Genomic DNA, 25932 nt, shown 5'->3' on the forward strand with positions numbered 1-25932 from the left:
CTCTCCTATGAGGAGACGCGTTCCTTCGGCGACGATGATATTGAGTCTTTAAGACTCAACGACGCCTTTCCTTCCAAAGCTGTTTTCAGTCCCTTCGATCCTCTCATTATGACCCATCTTCATTTCTCCCACTTAGGTGTGCTTTCCTGAGTACCCCTTCTCCTTGGGTTTGAGATATACTTTTCTCGGGATTGCCTCTGAATTCTTCAGGGTGACTGGGATTTTGTATATCCAGGCCATGTCAATTGTCTGGAGGATCCTATATTGGATTGACCAGGTAAATCAATCAAAAGGCCTTGATATAGGCCTTTCTGAATTGGTCTATGTATATGATCTCACAGCCTTTGGGAATTCTCATTTCCTCCTCAAGGTTAAAACCCACAGATTTCCTCTAGTCTTGAAAACCAAGCACAATGATGGAGCTTGGAAAGAAAGATACCTCTTAGTAAGACGTGAATCTTTTCCCAATAGGGATCTCCTACCGGATACCTGGGTCAAAAAGGGTAGGATTCTTTAATATTAATATAAGGATCCTCGAATTCACATCTTCTTATTTTGTTTTCTCCCTTGAAGCTTTCAAATTTGAAGTGCTCATTCTTGTTGCTGAGGATTCTGAAGAGAAGATTGAGAAGTTCTTGGCCTTGTCTGAAGCCAAGAGATCCTTCCGATTCGATCAAACCATCCTGCAGGAAAGCTCTTCTCCCAAGCTGTAAGTATTAGGGTTATTTTTTTGTCTATCTTCTGTTCTATCTTTTTCTGACCTAGTAGGTCTTCGTTTCAGGTTTCTAATCATATTTCCGTAGATCTAAGGATCCGAGCGGAGAGGGCAGAATAAACCCTTCAGGGACAGGATAGGATGTGAAAAGCGACTAATGAAGACCTGTTGAGGAGAGTGGAGTTGTTCAACAAGGAGAAGGTCAAGAAGGAGGAGGAGCACTTGCTCGAGATGGAGGAAGTGATCTCTGATCCGTCTCGCAGAGGATCTTAAAAATGCAGGTTCTTGGGACGTGGATGGTTGGCGCGAGGCACTGGCCAAATTGACTGGAAAGCCTGCTACCGCCAACCAGGATCCTGTACTGCGGCTGACTGAAGGAGGGGAGAAGAAGGGTGTGGCCGATGATGACCAGGCTAAGGTCTAGGCCTGCAAAAAAAATTAGTTTAAGTAGTTTTTATTTTTATCAATGAGGTAAAAACAATTAACCTTTTGTTTGGTTTGATACGCAACCCTTTTTTGAATGACATGGTAGTATTTTCCTTTCATTTCTCTCTTTTGATTTCTCTGCATGATTGTTATGATATTAGGATCCTTGAATAATTAGGATCCCAGCAAATTTGGTTCCTACAAACAATCCTGAGACAAAATTTCTTAGTGGATCATTTTTAGCGTGCTTGAATTCTGATAGCCAAATGGGTTTTGCTTAGGATACTAGAAAGTTTAAGATCCTAAAGCTTTGTCTAGAGTTTTTTGAGTATAAGGATAGATGGAATCTAATTATCTCCAAGTTTTTCCTTAAGCTTCGTAAGTTCTTCAACCTTGGAATTTACTGAGGATAAACCTCAACTTCACTAAGAACTTATGTTCACTATTGATTTCTGGCAAAAAGGCTCTTTACCAATGAGGATCGATGAGGATCATTAACGATGAGGATCCATAAGGATGAGGATCCTTAATGATGAGGATCCTTAAAGATGAGGATCCTAGGTCATACGGGGGAATTCCCTTCTCAAGATAACTTGTTTAGGTTATAAACTTTGACAATATTCTTGGGTAACACCATAAGTTCGACTCATAACATGTTTAATGTTATGTACTGGGGAAAATCCCAACCTGTGATGTATCTCATGGGAAATTTCCCTACTTATGAAAATGTTATGACTTGTGTGTATCTTCTGGGGAAAGAATCCCAACGAGTGGTAACATAAAGATGTTAGGAACCTTATGGTATTTCGAGGGTAAGATCCAACCTTTTGGATAACATGACAATGTTATAAACCTTAAGTAATCACTAGGGTAGGATCCCAAATTTTGGATAACATGGAAATATTATAAACCTTAAGTATCTTAACTTATGTTCAAGGATAAGAGGGTTGCCAAGCCACTACATCTTGAAATGATCCCCTTATTCGTATCCCATAGTTAGACATCATGCGTTTAAGCAAGGTGTATAAACCTTAGTCCGTGTGAAAGAGGTAATTAGCTCTTTAAACCTTAGAGGGGATTAAGTACCTTTAAACGTAAGAGAGATGATCAGTCTCTAGCTTGTGGATATAATGGAATTGTTAAGATGCCGAGATCTTTACATGTTAGGAGGCTTATGTTTTAGGATCTTTTAATTGTGAGGATCCTTATGTTTCAGGATCTTCAAGCTTAAGGATCCTAGTGTTCCAGGATCTTTATGATGGGTTTGAGCCATAAGAACTTTCCTATGTGCACATGCAAACCCTAATGCTTGGATCTAGGTTTCTCTAATTGAACATGCATTGTATCCAAGACTTACAATTCTAGATCTAATGTAAATAATTGAATCTTATCATATGAAATCGGATCTAGAACAATACCTTGAGTTCCTTTCTTGATACTTCTTCTTCCTGGAGCTTAGAGTCACAATTGTCACTCCTCTAATGGCTTACAAACACCAACTAGCAAGAGGATGATCTTGAGAGAGAGAGAGAGAGAGAGATGAGGGTGAGAAATCGGCTCTAGGGTTCCTTGCCTTTCATGAGTGCCGATTTCCCTCACCCAAGGGATCTATTTATACTATGAGCTACTAGGGTTTCACCTTTAACCCTAATTGAATAACTTAGGCCCTAAGCAATCCAAAGATCCTCCTAGATATTAGGCTTGGACGATTTTATGGTCTCCCAACCCTAAAATCCGTCCACCCTTATATCCATAAGGATACATAGCCCAAAACACAACTATCACACATTTGACAGTTTATGCCCCTTTATTCAATTAACCTCTTTAAGTCACCAAATTATTTCTCAATTAATATATGACTTATATTAATCAAATAACATTCTTATTCCTTTAATATATTATTCTCATAATATATTAACAATAATATCTCTTCTCTCTTAACAAAACATCCTGTCAAGTTGTTATGGTGAAGGCAACCCAAAAGGACCATGCACAACCGGGTCAAGTACTTACCAAATATAGTTATAGCCTTAGACACAAATCCAACAGTCTCCCACTTGGATAAGTCTAGTAACTATATATGCAAACACAATCCGATTAGCAATCGTAGCTCCCAAAGACGCTGTAAAACTCTGATCTTATAAGTATCATGTCCTTTAGATAAGGGATCGTACAGTCCTCTGTTTAGATATGGTGCAAACAGTCTCATGGAACTTATTGTCCAGCAGTTGGTTTCTCGATCTCAGATTCATTTGACATAGAACTTAATTGAACACATCAATTTAGTCCTAACCGGGCCCGACACATAAGTCAAATCAAATCATCGAGGGGCCCTGATATCGCTTTTACCCTCTTAGGATAAAAGTAACAAATAAACTTTGATTCATATGCATTTACTATTTACTAATCAACTACACACAACAATGCGTTTTATGACATCAATTTACTGATGCGGTTTCGCATTGTCAATGCAAAACCGATTACTAAACAATAAACCATATATCTAGGTTTTAAGACCATATTATATTATCGTCTTGCGATCACTTGCATCACATTCCATAAAGTGATTCCAGCAAGTGCGGGTTTATTCCAATGCTCAAAACTTGTTCATAAGCACTCATGAACGTTGCAGCAAACCTTTGCTATATCTAATACCTTTTAGACAATCTACACACCAATTCATGACAATCTTCATTCATACCTACTTCCAACATATGAATGATTGTGGACCATTTGAATAATTCGATTATTCTTAATAACTCAATTATTCAGGAAGTCAAAACATGCAAAGTGAAACAATAGTTAATCAATCAACATAAGACAATAGCTTTACTTATAAATAATACTCTTTTATTTAATCATCAAATGTCAATTACATTTATCTATTACATGTTTCTAAAACTATCTAATCTAAACTAATGTCGTCTTTCAGCCCAATGCTCCTAGCGTGCTGCAAATGCTTAACCCTGCTCAGTCCCTTGGTAAGCGGATCTGTTGGGTTATCCTCTGACGATACCCTCTTTACTACGAGGTGTCCTTCTTCTACTCGATGTCTAATAAAGTGATATTTTCTATCGACATGCCGAGATCTACCATGATCCCTCGGTTCCTTGGTCAAGGCAACCGCTCCTTCATTATCACAGAAAATTTCCATTGGCTCCTTTATGGTAGGCACAACTCCAAGATCACCAATGAAGTTCTTCAACCACATCGCCTCCTTTGACACTTCGTTCGCTGCAATGTACTCTGATTCACACGTTGAATCAGCTATGGTTTCTTGTTTGAAACTTTTCCAAGTCACTGCTCCTCCATTAAGGGTAAAGCCCCAGCCCGAATGCGAACGGTAGTTGTCCCTTTCGGTCTGGAAGCTGGCGTCACTATACCCTCGCACCTTTAAGTCATCACTCCCTCCGAGGACTAAAAACCATTCCTTGGTCCTCCGAAGGTACTTAAGTATATTCTTGACCGCAATCCAATGAGCTCAACCAGGGTTCCCTAGATATCTACTGACCATGCTCAAAGAAAAGGCCACATCAGGGCGAGTACAAGTCATAGCATACATGATTGAGCCAACTGCGGAAGCGTAGGGTACTCGGCTCATCTCAGCTATCTCAACTTCTGTACTCGGACTTTGAGTCTTACTCAGCATGACATTACCCTGTATCGGTAGTTCTCCCTTCTTCGAGTTTTCCATACAAAAACGTTTTAGTACTTTATCAAAGTAAGTATTCTGACTAAGTCCTATTAGTCTCTTACTTCGTTCTCTCACTATCCTTATTCCCAAAATATAGGAAGCCTCTCTGAGGTCCTTCATAGCGAAGCATTTCCTGAGCCAGGACTTAACCTCCTGCAAATTCGGGACGTCGTTTCCTATGAGCAGTATGTCATCGACATACAAAATGAGGAAGCTAACTATACTCCCACTGGCCTTGACATATACACATGATTCATCTTCACTTCGCACAAATCCAAACTCTTTGACTTTCTCATCGAAGCAAAGATTCCATCTTCGAGATGCTTGCTTAAGTCCATAAATGGACTTCTCAAGCTTGCACACTCTATTGGGATGCTTCGGATTGACAAAACCCTCTGGTTGAGCCATGTAAACATCCTCAACCAACTTCCCGTTAAGGAAAGCGGTCTTGACATCCATTTGCTGCCCAATTGATTCTCCACTTCATGCTTGAACTCTTTGAACTTTTCAAACATTTCTGACTTGTGCTTGATTAAGTAAATATACCCATATCTACTATAATCATCGGTGAAAGTCACGTAGAAGCGGTTCCCATCCTTTGTGGTGGATCTAAAGGGCCCACACACGTCGGTGAGTATGAGATCCAATAAACCCTCACCCCTCTCACAAGTGCCAGTGAAGGGTGACTTGGTCATCTTTCCAAGTAAACAAGATTCACACGTGTCATCTTCCTTAAGGTCGAATGACTCCAACACTCCATCCTTTTGGAGTTGGGCTATGCGCTTCTTGTTGACCTGTCCAAGACGACAATGCCACAAAGATGCTTTATCCATACTATTGGAAGAATCCATACACAACACATCATTTCCTAGGTTATCTACAACCATAATAGTTTCATAAATTCCATTACAAGGCATTGCTTCAAAATATATAACACCATATAGATAAGCATAAATCGAACCATTCTCATTATTAAACGAATATCTAAATCCTTGTCTAAATAAACTATGAAAAGAAATGATGTTTCTTGCCATATCTGGCGAGTAGCAACAATTATTTAAATCTAAATTCAATCCATTACTAAGCACTAAAGAACACACTCCAATCTTGGTAACAGGCAACGATCTTCTGTTCCCCATGATTAGATTAATTCTTCCAAGCTCCACATCCCTATTTCTTCCTAGTCCCTGCAAATAAGAACAAATGTGGTAACCACACGCTGTATCAAGAACCCAAGAAATAGCATGAGATGAATCATTAGATTTAATTGTGTAAATACCTGCGAAAGATGGCTTGATCTTCCCATCCTTTATGGCTTGCAGGTATTCCGGGCAGCTTCTCTTCCAATGCCCTATTTTGTGGCAATGATGGAACTCTGCCTCCTTTGGGTTTGGGTTGGGCTTAGCAGGATCAACCTTGGTCCCACTAGAATAGGAACCATATTGGGACTTTCCCTTGCGGTGGTTCTTCGAAGAAGCCTTCCTCTTCTTGCCCCTTCCCTGACCAATAGCCAAAACAGGAGCAGCGGGTGGATTGGGAGTTGGTGCAACAGACTAGTCCTTGAGGTTGCTCTCAGCAGTCCTTAGGAGCCCTTGGAGTTTGCTTAGGGTGACCTCTTCCTTGTTCATGTGGTAGGTCATCCTAAATTGGTTGTAGCATGAGGGCAAGGAGTGAAGAACAATTTCGATAGCCAAATCTTCCCCAAAGTTGACATTCAACTTGCGAAGACGATCAACATACCTTTGCATCTTTTGCAAGTGCACTGTTAGAGACTCTCCACTTCCCATTTTAGCAGTGATCATATTCGTTATGATCTCATAGCGCTCTTGCCTCGTGCTTTGGTGATATCTCTCCATCAAGTCTAGATGCATCTCATAAGGATACATGTCCTCATAGGACTTTTGGAATTCGGAGTTCATTGTGGCTATCATTATGCAATGGACTTTCGTTGCATCACACTCATGGGTCTCAAAGACAGCCATTTCTTCGGGAGTAGCAGTTTGTGGATTGATCTTCTCGAGCTTCTCATCGAGAACATACTCTTTGTCCTCGTAACGCGCGATCGTGCGAATGTATCCTATCCATTCGCCAAAGATCGATCCATCGAAAGTCACTTTTTGACAAAGGCTCATTAGCGTGAATGAGCTAGCAGCAACGTTGTTTGCGTTAGACATCTACAAATAGAAAAGAACAAAGTTGATTAGAATTAAGTCCCTAATTAACACCCAAAATGAAAATTTAGGGCTAGGACCCAACAACATTATTTACACATTAGAAAAGGGATGCCGTTATCCAACATGCAAATAATTTGGAGGTAAGTGAATGACGACTCACTACTTCTTCACCATGAAAAACATAAGCATAAGTTTTAAATGTATTGAGAATTCCTAGATTTCTTTGAGATTCATTGAACTTTTCAATGGCATGTTTAAATCTCAATATGCCCCTCTAGTTTGTGACTAGGATACCGAGGATCACAGAGCGGGTGTGAATAACCATGCAAATCTACATGGTGCCTTCTTTGTTGCAATCACTTCTTCGATGTGCCGGTAAACTACACACGCTCCACCGAACTATGACATACAAAGAATCACCCTTTGCCACCTTTGCTTAGAACCAATTAGTGTGTCGATTAACCACACACGCTCCACTAACATCAAAACAAGGGTGCAAAGTGTAATTTCATGGGATTGCATCAATTTACTTTTCCTAAAGTAACTAAGATTGGGAATTTTATGAAACACGTTTAGTTACTTTAAATAGATTCATTATACTTATTAATGAGAAAAGGCTTGTCCTATCCTACCCGTTCGGCAAACGACCTCCACCTGTCAAGCAAGCGGTGGGTGTGAGTGTACACCCATTAAGCGTCATTTTATAGGCAACAAACTTATACCCACCTTATAGACCGGCTTTGTGAATGAGGCCTACTAACAGTAAGACTAGCATTTTTTAATCATACATACATACATACATATATATATATATATATATATATATATATATATATATATATATATATATATATATATATATATATATGTATATTAAGCTTGTAATAATATATTATAGTGTTGAATTTTAAACTTGTAAAATTCTAGGGTTTGAAATTTAAATTATTCAAATTAAACTTTTAATCACAAAACTTAAATTTCAAAACTTGAGGACAAGTTTTAAACTTTTCAAAACATGATGATCAAATAGCAAATAATATAAATCTACTAATTAGATTATCTCAATTTGATCTTCCAAACTAGTAGAATGCTTAGGTTCTTATTTGATCCAATAAAGTCAGAATACCTTTCTATCTAAAATTCAATATTACTTGCAACACAATTCACCAATTCAATTCAAATAATCAGTTATTATCATATAAGGAAATTATTATTCAACTAATTAGTAATTATCTTTTGTTTGGTCAAGAATATACTCATATATTTGATTAAAATCAGATTTTAATTACCCAAAACAGTTAATGCAAGTATCATCAAGTAGAACAACAAGAAATCCCGAAACTACCTCATTTTGACGCTCCAACTCGCCGAGTTCCTCTATGGACTCGCCGAGTTGGAGCTACTCGCCGAGTCCATAGTGGAACTCGCCGAGTTCATCAGGCAAAATCACAAAAAACGAATTTTTTCAAGCAACAAGCAATCAACCAATGCATCAATTCAATAGAAATCAGTCAAAGCTCTGATACCACTGATGGGTTTGAGACATAAGAACTTTCCTATGTGCACATGCAAACCCTAATGCTTGGATCTAGGTTTCTCTAATTGAACATGCATTGTATCCAAGACTTACAATTCTAGATCTAATGTAAATAATTGAATCTTATCATATGAAATCGGATCTAGAACAATACCTTGAGTTCCTTGCTTGATACTTCTTCTTCTTGGAGCTTAGAGTCACAATTGTCACTCCTCTAATGGCTTACAAACACCAACTAGCAAGAGGATGATCTTGAGAGAGAGAGAGAGGAGGGTGAGAAATCGACTCTAGGGTTCCTTGCTTTGCATGAGTGCCGATTTACCTCACCCAAGGGATCTATTTATACTATGAGCTACTGGGGTTTCACCTTTAACCCTAATTGAATAACTTAGGCCCTAAGCAATCCAAAGATCCTCCTAGATATTAGGCTTGGACGATTTTATGGTCTCCCAAACCTAAAATCCATCCACCCTTATATCCATAAGGATACATAGCCCAAACACAACTATCACAAATTTGACAATTTATGCCCCTTTATTCAATTAACCTCTTTAAGTCACCAAATTAATTCTCAATTAATATATGGCTTATATTAATCAAATAACATTATTATTCCTTTAATATATTATTCTCATAATGTATTAACAATAATATCTCTTCTCTCTTAACAAAACATCATGTCAAGTTGCTATGGGGAAGGCAAACCAAAAGGACCATGCATAACCGAGTCAAGTACTTACCAAATATAGTTACAGCCTTAGACACTAATCCAAAAGTTTATCCTCTAGGATCCTCATGTTTTAGGATCATTGCTTATTTAGATATTTAGTTGTGTGTTGTTCTGCATGGAAAACGTTAGCTAGGAGTGTGCGTTATTCTAGCTTACGCCTCTCTGATGCTTAAGTTAGTAATATAATCGTGGAGAAAGTAAGTAATGATGAATAGTTCAAGGTAATGAACATGTGCACCTTGGTTTTGTTGGATATTAGTCAACCTTATTTACATATAGTATGCTTTGAGATGTATAGCATTTCAGGATCTTGGCAAAATGTCTCCTTCGAGTGTCGCTAGCCAATATGCTCCTTTTACTGTTTCAGCATCTATGAGATATGGTCCTTTCCACTTAGGAGCTAATTTACCTGCACTAGGGTCTTTGGTGTTTTGGAATGTTTTCCTTAATACCAAGTCTCCTATTTGGAATCTTTTGATGTTTATGTTCTTATTGTAAGCCTTGTTGATCCTTTGTTGATGCACATCAATGCGTACTATGGCAAGATAATTGAGTTCATCAATAGTGTCAAGATCTTGAGCTAGGATCTTGTCGTTACTCTCTTAATCTTGCAGCAAGTATCTTGCCATCGGGATCACTACTTCGGTAGGGATTACTGCTTCTGTCCCAACCACCAAAGAGTAGGGGGTCTCACCTGTGGCTACTTTGGAAGTAGTCCTATCTGCCTATAAGACGAAAATAAGCTCTTTTGCCCATCTTCCCTTCTTCTTATCTAACCTTTTCTTTAAGTTGTTTACTATGATTTTATTGTTGGATTTTGCTTGACCATTAGCTTGGGGATGAACAGGAGTGGACATTATCATTTTGATCCCCCAACTTGTGCAAAAGTCTCTTGTTCTTTTGCTTGTGAATTAGGATTGTCGCATATGATTTCAACCGGGATCCCAACCCTGGTCAAGATATTACATTTAATAAATGAGACTACCTCATTGTCTCTTACCTAAACGAAGGCTTCAGCTTCGATCCACTTTGAGAAGTAATCAGTCATCACTAGCATGAAGAGTTTTCCTCCTAGGGCTATTGGTAATTTTTCTACTATATCCATTCCCCATTTCATGAATGGCCATGGAGAGATAATAGGATGTAGAGGTTCTGCTGGTTGATGTAGGATGTTGCTATATCTTTGGCAAGCATCACACTTTTGAGCATGTAGAAAAGAATCTCTCTTCATGATCGGCCAGTAGTATCATGTTCTAAGTATCTTGGAGCATAAGGATTTTCCTCTAGTGTGATTGCCACAGTCTCCTTCATGTATGTCCTTCAAGACTTCTGCAGCTTCAGGATCTTCCAAGCATCTAAGGTATGGTCCTGCCATAGACTTTTTATAGAGTTTCGCTTGGATTATTATGAATCTTGAGACTCTTGTTCTGAATGCTCTTTCGCTTTCTTCTTCTGTTGGAATTGTGCAATTTTGGAGATACTCCATAATGGGTTGGGTCCATGATCGTCGACTTCTTTGATGATCCTGTTCGTCGGGGTCCCTTCGAGGAGGGGTTTGAAGGTCAGGATCTTTAATAATTTCTACGCGTGTTGGTTGTTTAGGATCATCGGATTTGTCGGAGAGGGTTTCTATGGTTGGGGTTATGTCACACCCCCAAACCGGAATGATAGAAACGTTCAGGGGGGGAGGACGTCATATTCAGTATCATAACAATACACAATAGTAAACAAGAAACAACATCATCCATTCATTAATAATATAATTTAATACAAGTGTGTTATGTGTATAGTTTGAAAGAGACCAAAATATGAATCAAAATAAAAGACGAGTCTCGAATGTGCATCGTCTTCTCAAAACCTGGTCCAATGTACCTATCTACTGGTGACCTAAGAATACAAGTTATTTTGAAAGAGTAGATCAACATTTAAGCTGGTGATTTCATAAGTATTTTAGTGTCAGTGTTTGTATAAGTTTGATGAAAGTGTTTGTAAATGATTGATGTGAATGTTTGTAAGTTGTTTGATGTAAATGTTTGTATCTCCTAGAAAATTCTATATTTTCTACTTATAATGAAAAGTAGTCTTCTACCAAGACCCGACTCTTCTGTGTGTTTGTTCTTTTGTAAAAGTGAGTGTTTTTCCCAAGTATGACTATCATTACAAAAAATATAGTTTACATTACCATTTATGTGAGAAGATCACAATGTGAATGTAATGGGAAAATAAAGATGTACTGCAGTATTGTATATAGTAACTACCATTGTACTAACTACCTTAAACTAATTGTTTAATTAAGGTAAAATGTGATGAGATTATAACCATACTTGATTGACTAGTAAAACACGACGATCAAAGACGTTGAAATGGTATGACATTCGTCACCCGTAGACCTGCAGGTCCCATTGTAGCTAGCAGCAAGGTGTAGGATGGTCAATCTCGTATAGATCTATACAGAAACTCACGCTCTCCCTCCAGGAGACTCTGGTTACAAAACGTGACACAACAATATATTTCCATGCCTTGAAGTAGTGGCCCACATTAATGTCATAGTATTCTTGTATTTGTATACTATGTTCTATTGTTCTAGTGTATTGTATGTTCTTTTTGTATAGTATGTTCCTCCCTGTTTCTCATTATAGTATGTTCTTTCTGTTACTTGTTATAGTATGTTTGAACTGACTCATGTATGAACTGACTCTTGTATGTTTCATTGTACTAGAAATAGTGAGTAGTAGTCCTCTAAACTATACATATTATACTTTACTAGTAATGTTGTTTAAATGACTAAGTAGGTTTGTACACCTTTGCTATCCAAAGGTGTTGAACTGATGTAAGAACCTTTATATCTATACACATATACATAATATATAACTAATATTCAAACGAAACTCAGACAAACAACCGATACCCTAAGTCAACAACCAAACAAGGAACAGGAAATAAAGTGAGTTATCAGTCCTTAGCCCTTTCAACCTCATTTATATAACTATATCTATATAGACATGATTTTGCAATATATAAGTTTAAAAGAGTTTGATAAAAGAGTTTAGCATATAAAAGAGTTTTAACCATTTTAATGGTTACAGATGACTTGATGTCAGTTTATACAAAGTTTTGAAATAGTTTGCTTGATAACACAGTTTGAAGTATAAGAAATCCACTTGTTTGATAGTTATTAATCATATGTGATTGATACAATAACCAAAATGTTTTCTAATTGTATCCCCCCCCCCCCCCTATAAAAGCATTTAATTTTTTTAAAAGAAATGTTAGGTGTATAAACTCACCTATAGTGAGTGATTCGAATGTAAGATCGATATAGGATGCTAAGTGCCAAATGAAGCCTCGAGCAAAAACGGATCCTATTAAGCATATAATGACACATATATGTATATAATTAGTGTATACAACAACTAATCATTTAAGGGAACAACCTTAGGTACTAGGAAACACTTGGAATGAAGTGTTAAATCACAAATGATTGCACAAAAGGTGTTTACGGCCACACAAAAGTGTGTTTACGGCCAAGATGGTGTTCACGGCCATGACATGAAGGGTTTACGGCCATATGAAGAGTTTATGGCCGTAAACTCTTGATGGTCATGCTAAAATGGGTGTTTCTTGGATGCTAAACATGTACTTGTAATGAATAACAAGTATATGGAAAGGATACTTACGATTTGGAAGCTAGAAAAGGGTGTTTACGGCCCAAAGAAACTAGTGTGTGTTCTTGGTGTTCTTGGTGTTCTTCTTGGTCTTCTTGGTGATACTTGAGAGAGAATCGAGTTTTCTTAACTTATAAATGTGAGAAGTAAAGAAAGATTGAAGGAAAATCATACTTAAGGGAGGAGTTCACGGCCAAGCAAGAGATTACGACCATAATCTCTAGTTTACGGCCGTAAACTCCAAGTGATGGAGTTTTCCGGCTTGAATATTGCACAATGAACTCTAGCAGATACTTCCTAACACCCAATACTCGAATGTACTAGGCCTTGAACAATCAAATAGACCCTTAACAATGCTAAAAGATAGCAGAAACAAGTCTGACTTTTGATTGAATTGAATGGCTTTACAAGATAGAAATTTCGGGTTGTCACAGGTTATTATATGGGTTATAGGGATCTTCATTTCTAGTGGGATCCTAAGGGAGGATCCTAAGTTGGCTAATGCATCTGCTTCTGTGTTTTCTTCTCTGGGAACTTGGTTTAGGCTAAAGTTCTCAAAATCAGAGACTAATTTTTTGAGGATCTCTAGATATAGTGCTAATCTTTCACCTTTCACTACGTAAGATCCATTGAAGTGATTAGTTAGTAATAAACAATCAACAAATACATGAAGATCCCTGATTTGAAGATCCTTATCCAATTGTATTCTCATGATGAGTGCTTCGTATTCTGCTTCGTTATTGGTAGTGTTGAATTCACAATTAACTGCCTGGGGTAGGATGTCCCCCTGTGGCGATTTTAGTATGATCCCTAGCCCTGTTCCTTTTTTATTTGAAGCTCCATCTGTGAACAGTGTCCATTTTCCCAAGTGTTCATGTTTTAGGAGCTGTTTGCCCTCCATGTCTACTTCGTTTTGTAGATCATCACTAAATTCAGCCACAAAGTCTGTTAATGCTTGTGACTTTATGACAGATCTTGGTTCATATCTGATGTCGAACGTGCTTAACTTCACCGACCATTTTTCCATCCTCCCTGACATTTCTGGTTATCTCATAACATCGTTAATAGGATAATTAGTTTTCACATGTATAGTATGTGTTTCGAAATAATGTATTAATTTAGTAGAAGCAGTTACTAAGGCAAGAATTATTTTTTCGAGGTGAGAGTACCTGGTTTCATGATCCACGAGACTTTTACTTACATAGTAGATACGATGTTGGTCTCCGTTAAGATCCTTGGCTAGGACAACACTTACCACGTTTGAGGATACAGAGAGGTAGAGGAGAAGTGGTTCTCCATCTATAGGCTTTACCAGTAATGGCGTGAAACTCAAATAATTTTTGAGTTCCTGAAAACCTTTTTTGTGATATTCAGTCCATTCGAACCTATTGTTCTTCTTCAAGATATCGTAAAAGGGTTTACATCTTTCTGAGTATCTTGAAATGAACTTGTTGAGTGTCGTTACCCTTCCAGTTGGCCTTTGGATGTCTTTTGTTGAATATGGGGATTTCAGCTCGATGATTGCTTTAACCTGCTCCGGGCTTGCTTCTATTCCTATCTTGGTTACCATATACCCAAGGAACTTGCCCGACTTAATCCGAAAGTGGCATTTGAGTGGATTCAACTTCATATTGTATTCGTTTAGGATGCCAAATGCATCTTTAAGATCCCTGAGATGATCTTCAGCTTTCATTGACTTCACCACCATGTCGTCAATATAGACCTCCATGGTGTGCCCCAACTTGTCTTTAAACATGCGATACACCAATCTTTGGTATGTTGCTCCTGCATTTTAAGACCAAAAGTCATTGCAATGTAATAATATATACATGTTGGTGTTATAAACGATGTATCTTCTTGATCGGATGGTTCCATCTGGAATTGTTGGAATCCTGCTGAAGCATCCATGAAGGTTAAAAGTTTGTGGCCAACCGTTGAATCTATCATAGAGTCAATATGTGGTAGAGGGAAAGGATCCTTAGGACAAGCCTTGTTAAGATCCGTTTAGACTAGACATACTCACCATTTGCCGTTTTTCTTTTGTACGACAACCACGTCAGCTAGCCATCTTGGGAACTTCACTTCATTGATCATTCATGTCTTGAGGAGCTTCTCTACTTATTCTTGGATGATCTGATTCCTTTCAGGTGCAAAATTCCATCTCTTTTGGTGTATTAGTCTGAAAGAAGGATCAATATTAAGTTTGTGAGTGATAATTCTCTTATCTCTACCTTTCATATCTCCGTGTTTCCATGCGAATGTCTTGCTTCTGGTTCGAAGGAAGTCTAACAGAACTTGCTCGATTTGCTTAGGTATTGAGGATCCCATGAAGGCTTTAGCTTCAGGATCCTCAATTCCCAGGGGCACTTCCTTTACATATTTCCCCTTCGTTTCTAGAACATGTCGTGCCCCTTGCCTTGATTGCTACGCTTGGTAGGGTTTGGTTGCATGTTTCATAGAGGTTTTATAACATTCTTTCGATTCTTGTTGATCCCCCATGATCTTCACGGTTCCCCATGGAGTGGGCATTTTTACACACTGATGATACGTTGATGGAACAACTTTCATCTCGTGGATCCATGGTATACCTAGTATCACATTATAAGAAGATAAAGTGTCAATAACACAAAATTTTAGTATAGAGTTTACCCCCTTTATGTATATTGGTAGCTTTATCTCCCTAATAGTGTGTTTCGTTTCCCCGCTAAATCCTATAAGGATCGAGGACCTTCTGATTATCTCTGATTCCGAGATGTTCATCCTTTTTAGTGCGTCTAGGAGTACAATATTGACCGAGGATCCTCCGTCAACCAGGATCCTACTAACAAAGTGGTTGGCCATGTACAATGTTATCATGAGTCTGTCTTGGTGAGGATCATGGATCCCTTCCTTGTCTGTCTCATCAAATGTGGTTTCCTTATCATCACTAACCATGATATTCTTCCGTGCTCTATCCTCCTTTCTGTTTTAAATACCTTGGCGTATCTTTTAGCCTGAGATTAAGAAGTACCTCAAATGTTAGATCCGCCTGAGATAACGTTAATTATCTTGGTGTTTGGGGGTGGAAATCCTGGTTTCTCCGGAATCTTGTGACCATCCTGGTTGTTCTCCTTGGATTCTTCTCTCTTTCTCCCGGGGATCTCTTTGAGGTGCCCCTTGCTAAGGAGGTAGATGATCTCCTTTCTTAGGGCTATACAGTCCTCCGTCATGTGATGGAAACCTTCATGGTAAACACACCATTTGGACCTGTCTTTCCAATTGGTGGACTTGTTATCCCTTTTCGGCCATCTCAATTTGACTCCGAGATCCTGCATAACATGAATTATACCTGAAATATCCATAGAAAAACAATAGCCAGTGATCTTAGGAAGTCTCTCTTCTTTTCCTTCATCTTTGAGGGCATTGACCTTGTAATGATCCGGTTTGGAATAGGGCTTCGATTTGTATGATCTTGGGGCCGAGGATTCATCTTTCCGATTGGGATTCTCGTATTGACTTGAATGGTTGGTTCTCTTCTGGATTTCTTTATCTTCTTTAAGCCTTATGAACGTTAATGCTCGGCACCTGAATTCGTCCAATCTCTTACATAGGGTCATCACAAGGTCTTCATAGAAGGGTGAATCCTTCCTTAGTTCCATCTTGAAGGCCTCTATAGCAGTAGCCATGTCGATGTTGGGGATGCTTAGAGCTTCCTTGCCAAACCTGTTATCAAAATCCATAAGGCATTCCTTAGGATCCTGAACCACTCGATAGAGATCACTAGTGATATTCTTGAAGGTTATGCTGCAAGAAAACTGATTATTGAAAATATTGACTAAGTGTGCAAATGAAGTAATAGAGTATTGTCACACCCCAAAACCGGAACGGCGGAAACGTTCTGGGGTGGATGACGTCATGTCAAGTATCACAACACATGCATTATAGTAATCAAAGTACAACAAAACATTGTATTAATAGTAATAATTTTACATGGTTTACAATTTATAGTATCAAAGTAATACATGCAAATATATATATAAAGTACAGCAAGGTACTAAGCCATCTTCATCAACAGCTCCGGGGGTGTACCTGTCTAATGCTAACCTAAGAATACAAGTTATTTGAAAAGCGAGTATCAGCATTTTTACAAATGCTCGTGAGTTCATAAGTATTTAGTGACATTTATTCAAATAACTTTATAAAGTAGTAGTTTAAGTGTTTATTGTGTATTAGAGTTCTTTCCAGAAAATCCTATATTTTCTTTAATAAAGCAGCCTTCTACCAAGACTGGTCAGTGTAATGTGGTAAAAAGTCATTTTCCCTAAATTGCTATCATTATCAAAATACTGAATTTGATTATTGAGGAAAGCAAACGACATCAGAGAATAACATATGCCTCAGCAGTGAGGACTGCTGACTAGAGCAAGGAATCATAGACTCCAGGAGAGTATCGAACTAACGACACGGGTGGTTCAGTCTAACAAGTAGAGACTCAGACCCTAGAAGGTACCAAATGAAAGGTACAGCTGGTAAGGTCTAAAACAGTGAAAAACAGACCCCAGGCAGTATCAAATGAAAGATACGTCTTGTAAGGTCAAAACAGAGAAAACAGACCCCAGACAGTATCAAATGAAAGATATGTCTCGTAAGGTCAAAACAGTGTAACTCTGAAAATGAATTATCGGCATACAGTGTAAATTGCCGGTGAAATACCGTTACCTTAAGGCCAATGAATTATAAGGTAACCTGGGATACTCGTAACCGTACTGACTAGAGTACCAGACGCCCTACAAGCGTCTGAAATATGACAATTGTCACCCGTTGGCTTGGTAGGCCGGGACTGTAGCTAGCAGTCTGGGTGCAGGGTTGTCAATCTCGTATAGATCTATACACACAATGTCTACTCTCCCAACAGGAGATTCTAGTTACCATCTAGACGACGGAGAAGGCCATGTCCTGAAGATGCATCCCAAATAGTGGGTAGAGACTTCCAAATAGTGGGTAGTGTGTAAGTGCTGTACTAGAAGTAGAGACTTCCAAATAGTGGGTAGTGTGTTTCTAATGTAAGAGTAGACTAGAGGTAGAGACTTCCAAATAGTGGGTAGTGTGTTTCTAATGTAAGTGTAGACTAGAGGTAGAGACTCTTAACTGAACTGACTAGAGAATTCCTGTATGTCCATACTCATATACATAATATATAACTAATGAATCAAACGACCTTCGGAATGCCATCCGATCCCACCAGACCACATCTCAATGAAGAAAAGGAAATAGGGCGGACGAGCCTTCCTAAGTCTTTCAATCATTACTTATATGTACCTATATAAGCACAGACATACATCTAACTACGACTGAGTGTGTATCAAGTAGAAGTGATTCTTGTGAAGTAGGAGTGTCTAACAAGTGAAGTAGGAGCGGTCGCAAGTGAAGTAGGAGTGTCTAACAAGTGAAGTAGGAGCGGTCTCAAGTGAAGTAGGAGTGTCGAACAAGTATAAGCGTATCACGAAGTAAAGACGACAATAAGTGAAGTAAGAGCGTCTATCAGGTATAAACGACTACCAGTATAAGTGAAATAGAGGCAATAACAGGTATAAGCGCTTCAAGAAGTGAATGTGTTACCAAGTAGGAGTATAAAATAAGTGAAAGCGAAGCGACAGTAACTAACAAGTAAAAGTATACGTCGTAAAATGGGAACTTCGATGAAAGCCTTGGAAAAACCTTTATATTCAGGGAAAATCACATTTGGTATTCTTTGGTAAAATAAGTGTGAAAACCTTTAGAAATCTTTGGAATCTTTCATAAACCAGTTTAAAATGAATTTAAGTAAAATAGTATAAGTAAAGTTTTGAAATAATTGAAATCCCTTTTGAAAACCCATTGTAGTGTCCTACTCAGTTAAACAGTGTACAGTGTGGTAAAATCTTATGCATGCGGGTTATAAATCACATGTGATTGATATGATAACTGGCATGTTTAACTTGTATTCCCCCCTATAAAACATGTAAAAACATTTAAAAGGTTCATTCAGGGGTATGAACTCACCGGGTGTGAGTAGGTCCGACGAGGGTGCCGGTTGGGTGTTCGGGGCTTGATTACTCGCGATGTCCCTATGTAAAATGTAATAATGTCCATATATAATTAATTAGATATACATTCACTAATTATATGGAACATTACACTCCAACAAGGTTAAACACCTCAAAACCGGCGTTTGGAGTGACCCGGGTGACATCTACGGACGTGTAATGGCACTAGGGACTTGGGATTTGAGTTTACTCCCCAAGAGTAAACATTTAAGGGATTTTACAGCCACATAACACATACATACATGATTTCACGACCGTGAACTCATGTTGGTGCGATTTTGAGTGTTTAATGGCTTGTTTGGACTTGGGGATTGTTGGTATGAATTTCTAAAATGCCTTGGAATGGACTAAATGAATTTATACCATTTAAAAGGGAGGTCACGGCTGTAAACTTGGAGTTTATGGCCGTAAACTCTCCTATGGCTAAGGATAATTGATTTGAGGCACTTAAAGCAATCACATGTGATTCTAGTAATTTTTCCAAGCCTTGGGATGATTTAAGGGCATCATTTAACATACTTTTATGAGTTTATGGCCTAAGGGTATGTGTCATGGCCGTAAACTCTTGTATAATACATTTTGATATGTTTAAGGCCTCCAAACTATTTTTAGATGGTTCTAGGATTTACCACAAGGCTATTGGTTGAGTTTCAAGGCATTTTGACATGTTAAAAGGTGTTTACTCCCCATGTTTGAGGGGTTTACGGCCCAAGAATAAGCCTTGGCCATAAACTCCTTTTTATTCCTCAAAATTCATGATTTAAATGTTTCAAGTCCCGATTTGTAAGCCTCAAGGTCGTATCTAAGTCCCAAGAATGATTTGAAAGGGTTAAATGGCTCTAAAACCCCATATTTATGTGTTTACGGCCCAAGCATGTGCCTTGGCCGTAAACACTTGTTCCAGGTCCTAAATCTCATTTTAAACATTAATTTGAAGGCTAAAGAGGTTAGATAACAAGTTAGGAATGTTACCTCTTTGATTTGGAGCCTTAAATCTATGTTTTTGGACCTTAATCTTGGATGAGGAGAGAGGTTAGAGAGAGAGAGAGAGTAATGAAATGAAGCCAAAAGCTTCAAATGAAAGCTTTGAACATTTTATATAGTGTCTAAGTTTTGGACACGGTGGAATTCTACCCGATACTGTCGTTTAGCGGGGCTTTTGGTCGCACCCGATTTAGTGGTCGTAATAATAAAAACTAATTTTTCCAACTAAATGGAAATGTGTAATACGAGTTTTTTTTCTCTTATCACGACTTAACGGCATAAAATATAAACAATGAAATATTTATTTAATTGACGACCTCTAATTAACGGAACTTTTTACAAAAATGGAATATTCCGTTAATGGTAACGGGGAAATGTAACGGAACAATCTTGGGTTGTCACAAGTATGGGGGAACATTCAGCAGCCATTTGAGAGTTGATCCTGTAAGGGTTGAACCAAAGCCTTTGCATAGGCAAGCTTCCTTCAAGTTCCCTGGGATGGGAATGATCTCCATCCTTTCTCGGTATTGTGCTACGTCCTCTTCAGGACCCGTAGTTCCATCGTAAAGTTTCACGCTAGGAGTTTGGAAGCACTTAGGAACTTTGGTATCGGCTATCACAGGAGTAGATCTCGAGATCCTGTGACTTGTTAGAGATGCTTCGGGTATAGGTTAGACTACCCCGAGTACGCTTGAGATCATTTGTCTCAACTGCTGAAGTTCCCTAGCCATGTTTGGATTTATTCCTACTGTTGGATTAATGTCTAAGTCCATAACTATATTTGGTATGTACTTGACCCGACCCGGCATGGTCCATTTGGGTTGCACTTCACCGACACAATTTATATGGATAGTCTTTTGAGAATAGTATATTTATGATTTATATTAATATATTATAAGTTGTAATATATTAATATAGAATCATATTATTTAATTAGTATTGATCAAGACTTAATTTAGAATTAATTAAGTGATAAGAACGAACTAATTAAATATGGACTCTTATATATATGGAATGGGCCAAGTTCATTTAGGGTGGGCTAAGCTTTCATGGATAGTCCATGGAGTGTTTAACCCATGGATCATATGAAATGAAAGGTCATGGGTTTAACCCTAGTCTCCATACTATACAAAGATGTCCTTGGTTTGTGAAATTGGCACTAGTGTGGGTACACTAAGAAGGGCTAGCCGATTTCACTAGTGGGAACCAAAGTATCCATATTCTCAAAGTCTTCCAAGGTGTTTTGGTGTTTTGAGATTCCACTTGAGGCTTCCACACAATTGGGGCTAAGATCTTAAAGCTTGAAGAAATCAATATACATCAAAAGGTATGTCATCCAACTAGTACTTTGTAGTATAGGAGCTTCATAATATGCTAGTTAGGATTAAAGCCTTGGAACGTTCTTATTTGCATGTATAATAGAGAAAACATAGATCCAAGGTTTATAGGGTTGCATGTACACCATAAGAGTGTTAGAATGCTCAAAACCCAACACCTACATCAACATTAGTAGAGTTAGTATTAATAGTATTATTATTTAAGAAGTTACTAGAATCAAGGTTTGTAGGAGTATTGAAAGGATCATTGAGATCATTGATCATAGATGCTCGGTTGTCCATAGTTTCCTCCCAGGGTGTCGCCACAATGGTAAGAACTGTGTCCTTCTGGTGATTTCCTGAGGATCTTGCATTATCGAAGTTCAGGATCCTTGGTTGTACAACTGTGGGCGTTGTTTCTTAGGATTTTTGAAATTATGCCTTCATCCTCTCAACTTCTATGAGCAGTGCTCTATTCTCCTCCTGTTGTTGGGTTACTTGTTGTGTTATTTTCGTCATCATAATGAAGAGTTATACTATAGTGATTGAGGCAGTCGGATACTGGAGTCCTGAAGATCCCAAATTTCCTTGGTTAGTGACTGAAGGGGTGTTTTTCCTGGAAATGTCAGGCGTTTTCCACTGGCCAGGGGGCCCACTCGGAGGAGGTGGTAGGTTTTTGGTTGGAATGTAAGGAGCGGAGGATGAAGAAAGGATTGGTTGTGTAGACATGTCCTTTCGAGGATTTTGAACACCACAACCCCAGGGTGGGCTCCAAATTGTTTTGGTCAAAAATTACACAAATACTAATCAACTAAATTGAAAGATATGTTATGATGTTCAAATTGTGCAATAGCAAATAATAAAAGAGAGTACCAAATTTGGTTTAGAAGGAAAGCCCTTGATCCTTGCTAGGATCTCCAACAAAAAACCTTGGGAGGTGATAATGATCACATGGCTTGATGATTTTATTGATGTAAAATGGTGGTTACAAAGAATATTTTAGTAAGAACAAGTAGATAATTTCGTAGAGTAAGCTCAGAGTAAAAAACAGTGTGTTGTGTTCGAGATACAAGTGTCAATTTATAGTCTAAAGTACCTAACAAGATGTCTGATATTTTTTGGATCCTCCATGACCAGCTTCATGAATGTTATTTGACTTGGTCTTCTCTTGACTATTTCTACACATGTGTCAATTAAGAACAAAATATAACCGTTATAAATATTAGTAAATGATGATAACGGTAATAGTCGGGATCCTGAGATAGTTGAGGATCCTGAATATTCGATGAGGGTTGAGGATCCTAGAGGCTTTGAGGATCCTGGACCCAACAACTAGCATGAAGACTTTTCCTCCAGGAGCTACCAACAATTTTCTCACTATATCCATCCCCCACTTCATGAATGGCCAAGGGGAGATGACAGGATGTAGAGGTTCCGCTGGTTGATGTAGGATGTTGTTATGCCTTTGAAAAGCATCACATTTTTTATCATGTAGGAAGGAATCTTTCTTCATGGTTGGCCAATAGTATCCTGTTCTCAACACTTTAGAGCATAAGGATCTACCCGCAGTGTGATTGTTGCAGTTTCCTTCGTTTATATCCTTTAGAACTTCTACAGCTTCATGTTCTTGTAAGCATCTAAGGAATGGACCTTCCATAGATTTTTTATATAATTTACCTTGGATTATTACAAACCTTGAGACCCTTGTTCTAAATGCTCTGTCGCTTTTTTCCTCTTTTGGGATTGTGTCGTTCTAGTGGTATTCCATAATAGGTTGGATCTAGGATCTTGAGGTTAGGGAAGGATCCTGATAAGGAAGTTGAGGATCGGAGTCTTCGATTGTAGTGACATTGGTAGTTTCCTCTTGATCGTCAGGATCCTTCAGTTTTTTGGCAAGATCCTCGATCACTGGGATCAATATGTGGATTATCAAGATCCTGGTTTCTACTGGGATCCTAAGAGAAGATCCTAGATTGGCTAAAGCATTTGCTTTGGCATTGTCTGCTCTAGGAACCTGGTTTAGGCTGAATGCTTCGACTTCTGAGGCTAAACTTTTGCGGATCTTGAGATATAGTGCTAGTCTTTCTCCTTTTAGTGAATAGGATCAATTAAAATGGGTAATCAATAATAAATAATCGACGAATACCTGAAGATCCTTGATTTTAAGATTCTTGGCTAACTACAATCCAATGATTAGTGCCTTGTATTCTGCGTCATTATTGGTTGCAATGAGCTCACAACTGTTTCTTCGTGTAGGATGTCCCCCTGTGGCGATTTTAGTTTGATCCCAAGGCCAGTTCCTCTTTGGTTTGATGCTCCATCTGTAAATAGTTTCCATCTTCCCATGTTTTCTTCTTCTAGAAGTTGTTTGGCTTCTATTTCTACTTCAGCTTGTAGATCATCACTAAATTCAACCATGATGTCTGCCAATGCTTGAGTCTTTATAGCAGATCTTGGCTCATACTTTATGTCATATGTGCTTAGTTTCATGGACCACTTTACCATTCTTCCTGACATTTCTAGTTTTCTCATAACATCTTTAATGGGATAATTAGTTCATACATTTATAGGATGCATTTCAAAATATTGTCTTAATTTGGAAGACGTAGTTACTAATGCAGGTATAAGTTTTTCAAGGTTGGAGTACCTGGTCTCAAGATCCAATAGAATTGTATTTACATAGTATATGGAATGCTGGTCCCCGTTAAGATCCTTAGCTAAGATTGCACTCACTGCGTTTGAGGATACTAAAAGGTAGAGAAGAAATGGTTCGCCATCTAATGGTTTTACCAATATGGGTGCTGAACTTAAATATTTTTTAAGTTCCTGGAAAGCATCTACGTGTTCCTTGGTCCACTCGAACCTTTTGTTCTTCTTCAAGATGTCGTAGAAAGGCTTGCATCTTTCTGAGGATCTTGATAGGACCATGTTTAGGGCTGTCACTCTTCCTGTTAGTCTTTGAATATTTTTTGTCGAGGATGGTGATCTTAGATCGAGGAAGGCCTTGATTTGCTCCCGACTTGCTTCAATTCCTCTTTTAATCATCATGTATTCAACGAACTTGCCTGATCTCATTCCAAAGTAACACTTGTATGGATTTAGCTTCATGTTATATTCATCTAGTATGTCGAAGGCTTCTTCAAGATCCTTGAGATGATCTTCAGCTTGACCACCATGTCATCGATGTAGACTTCCATGGTGTCCCCCAGTTTCTCTTTGAACATCTTGTTGACTAGCCTTTCGTATGTTTCACCTACGTTTTTAAGACCAAATGGCAAGACGGTGTAACATTAGGTACATGTTGGAGTTATGAATGTCATATCCTCTTGGTCGGATGGTTCCTTCCAGATCTGTTGGAATCCCGCTGATGCATCCATGAATGTTAATAGTTCATGACCCGTTGTCGCGTCTATCATGGAGTCTATGTGTGGCAGAGGGAAAGGATCCTTGAGACAAGCCTTGTTAAGATCTGTGTAATCTACACACATTCTCCACTTACCATTCTTCTTTTATACCACGACCACATTAGCTAGGCACCTTGGGAAATTCACCTCCTTGATCATTCCTGTTTTAAGAATTTTTTCTACTTCTTCTTGTATAATTTGTTTTCTATTCGATGTGAACTACCTTTTCTTTTGGTGCATTGGTCTGAAAGATGCACCAATGTTAAGTTTATGGGTTATTATATTTTTGTCTATACCTGTCATGTCCTCGTGCTTCCATGAAAATGTATTGATTCTAGATTTGAGGAACTTTATTAGATCTTGTTCGATTTGTTCATCCATTGAGGATCCTATTAGAATTTTGGCTTCAGGATCCTCAAGGTTCAGGGGCACTTCCTTTACATCTTGCTCTCTTTTTTCTAGCACATCTCGTGCCCCTTACTTTAATTGCTATGCTTATCATGGTATTGTTGAAGATTTCATTGAAGTCATGTAGCATTCTTTGGATTCTTGTTGATCTCATGTGATCTTCCTTGTCCCCCATGGGGTGGGCATCTTCACACACTTATGATATGTCGGCGGGACAACCTTCATTTTGTGAATCCATGGTCTATACCATATAACATTATAAAAGGATAACGTATCAATTACACAAAAACGTTACATAGAGTTTACCCCCTCTATGTAGATAGGTAGCTTTATCTCGCCGACTGTGTGTTTTGTTTCGCCGTTGAATCCAATCAGCACTGAGGATCTTCAAACGATTTCAGACTTTGGGATGTTCATTCTTTTTAATGCATCCAAGAGTATAATTTTTACTGAGGATCCTCCATCGACAAGGATCCTTCTGATGAAATGGTTGGCGCTGTAAAGAGTGATCACCAATCTATCATCGTGAGGATCCTATATGTCTTTTCTATCTGCTTCGTCGAAGGTAATCTCCTTCTCGTTTGTGATTGACGTATTCTTCCGTGGCGCTTCTTCTTTTTCTATTTTTTGACACATTGACATGCCTCTTTGCTGCAGAATAAGAGTTACCACAAATGTCAAATCCTCCATAGAGCACATTGATTACCTTGGCGTCAGCAGGCGGGGATCCTGGTTTCTCGAGGATCTTCAGAGTATCTTGATCTTTCTCTTTGGATCACTCCTTTCTTCTTCCAAGGATTTCTTTGAGGTACCC

At 38.4% G+C, this 25932-nt stretch overlaps 2 protein-coding genes across 2 annotated transcripts; both read right to left on the reverse strand.

Moving 5' to 3' along the window:
- Window positions 1-917: 917 nt before the first annotated feature.
- Window positions 918-14670, reverse strand: LOC111894186 (uncharacterized). Its single transcript, XM_023890267.1, has 3 exons — window positions 14139-14670; window positions 13551-13982; window positions 918-1141 (listed from the first exon to the last, which is right to left on the reverse strand). The coding sequence occupies exons 1-3, from the start codon at window positions 14668-14670 to the stop codon at window positions 918-920; spliced, it is 1188 nt and encodes a 395-aa protein (XP_023746035.1).
- Window positions 14671-15952: 1282 nt separating this feature from the next.
- On the reverse strand, window positions 15953-16606 carry LOC111894187 (uncharacterized). Its single transcript, XM_023890269.1, has one exon. The coding sequence runs from the start codon at window positions 16604-16606 to the stop codon at window positions 15953-15955; it is 654 nt and encodes a 217-aa protein (XP_023746037.1).
- Between the last annotated feature and the right edge of the window lie 9326 nt (window positions 16607-25932).

The sequence above is a fragment of the Lactuca sativa genome, chromosome 6 (genome assembly GCF_002870075.4).
Source record: "Lactuca sativa cultivar Salinas chromosome 6, Lsat_Salinas_v11, whole genome shotgun sequence".
NCBI classification, from domain to species: Eukaryota; Viridiplantae; Streptophyta; class Magnoliopsida; order Asterales; family Asteraceae; genus Lactuca; species Lactuca sativa.

Coding starts and splice junctions, on each gene's coding strand:
- LOC111894186 (XM_023890267.1), bottom strand. CDS start 14,670: ATGGAGGTCTATATTGACGACATGGTGGTGAAGTCAATGAAAGCTGAA. Junction 13,983..14,138: donor ACATCGTATCTACTATGTAA/GTAAAAGTCTCG, acceptor TGAGATAACCAG/AAATGTCAGGGAGGATGGAA. Junction 1,142..13,550: donor TGGATCTTACGTAGTGAAAG/GTGAAAGATTAG, acceptor TTTTTTTTGCAG/GCCTAGACCTTAGCCTGGTC.
- LOC111894187 (XM_023890269.1), bottom strand. CDS start 16,606: ATGGCTACTGCTATAGAGGCCTTCAAGATGGAACTAAGGAAGGATTCA.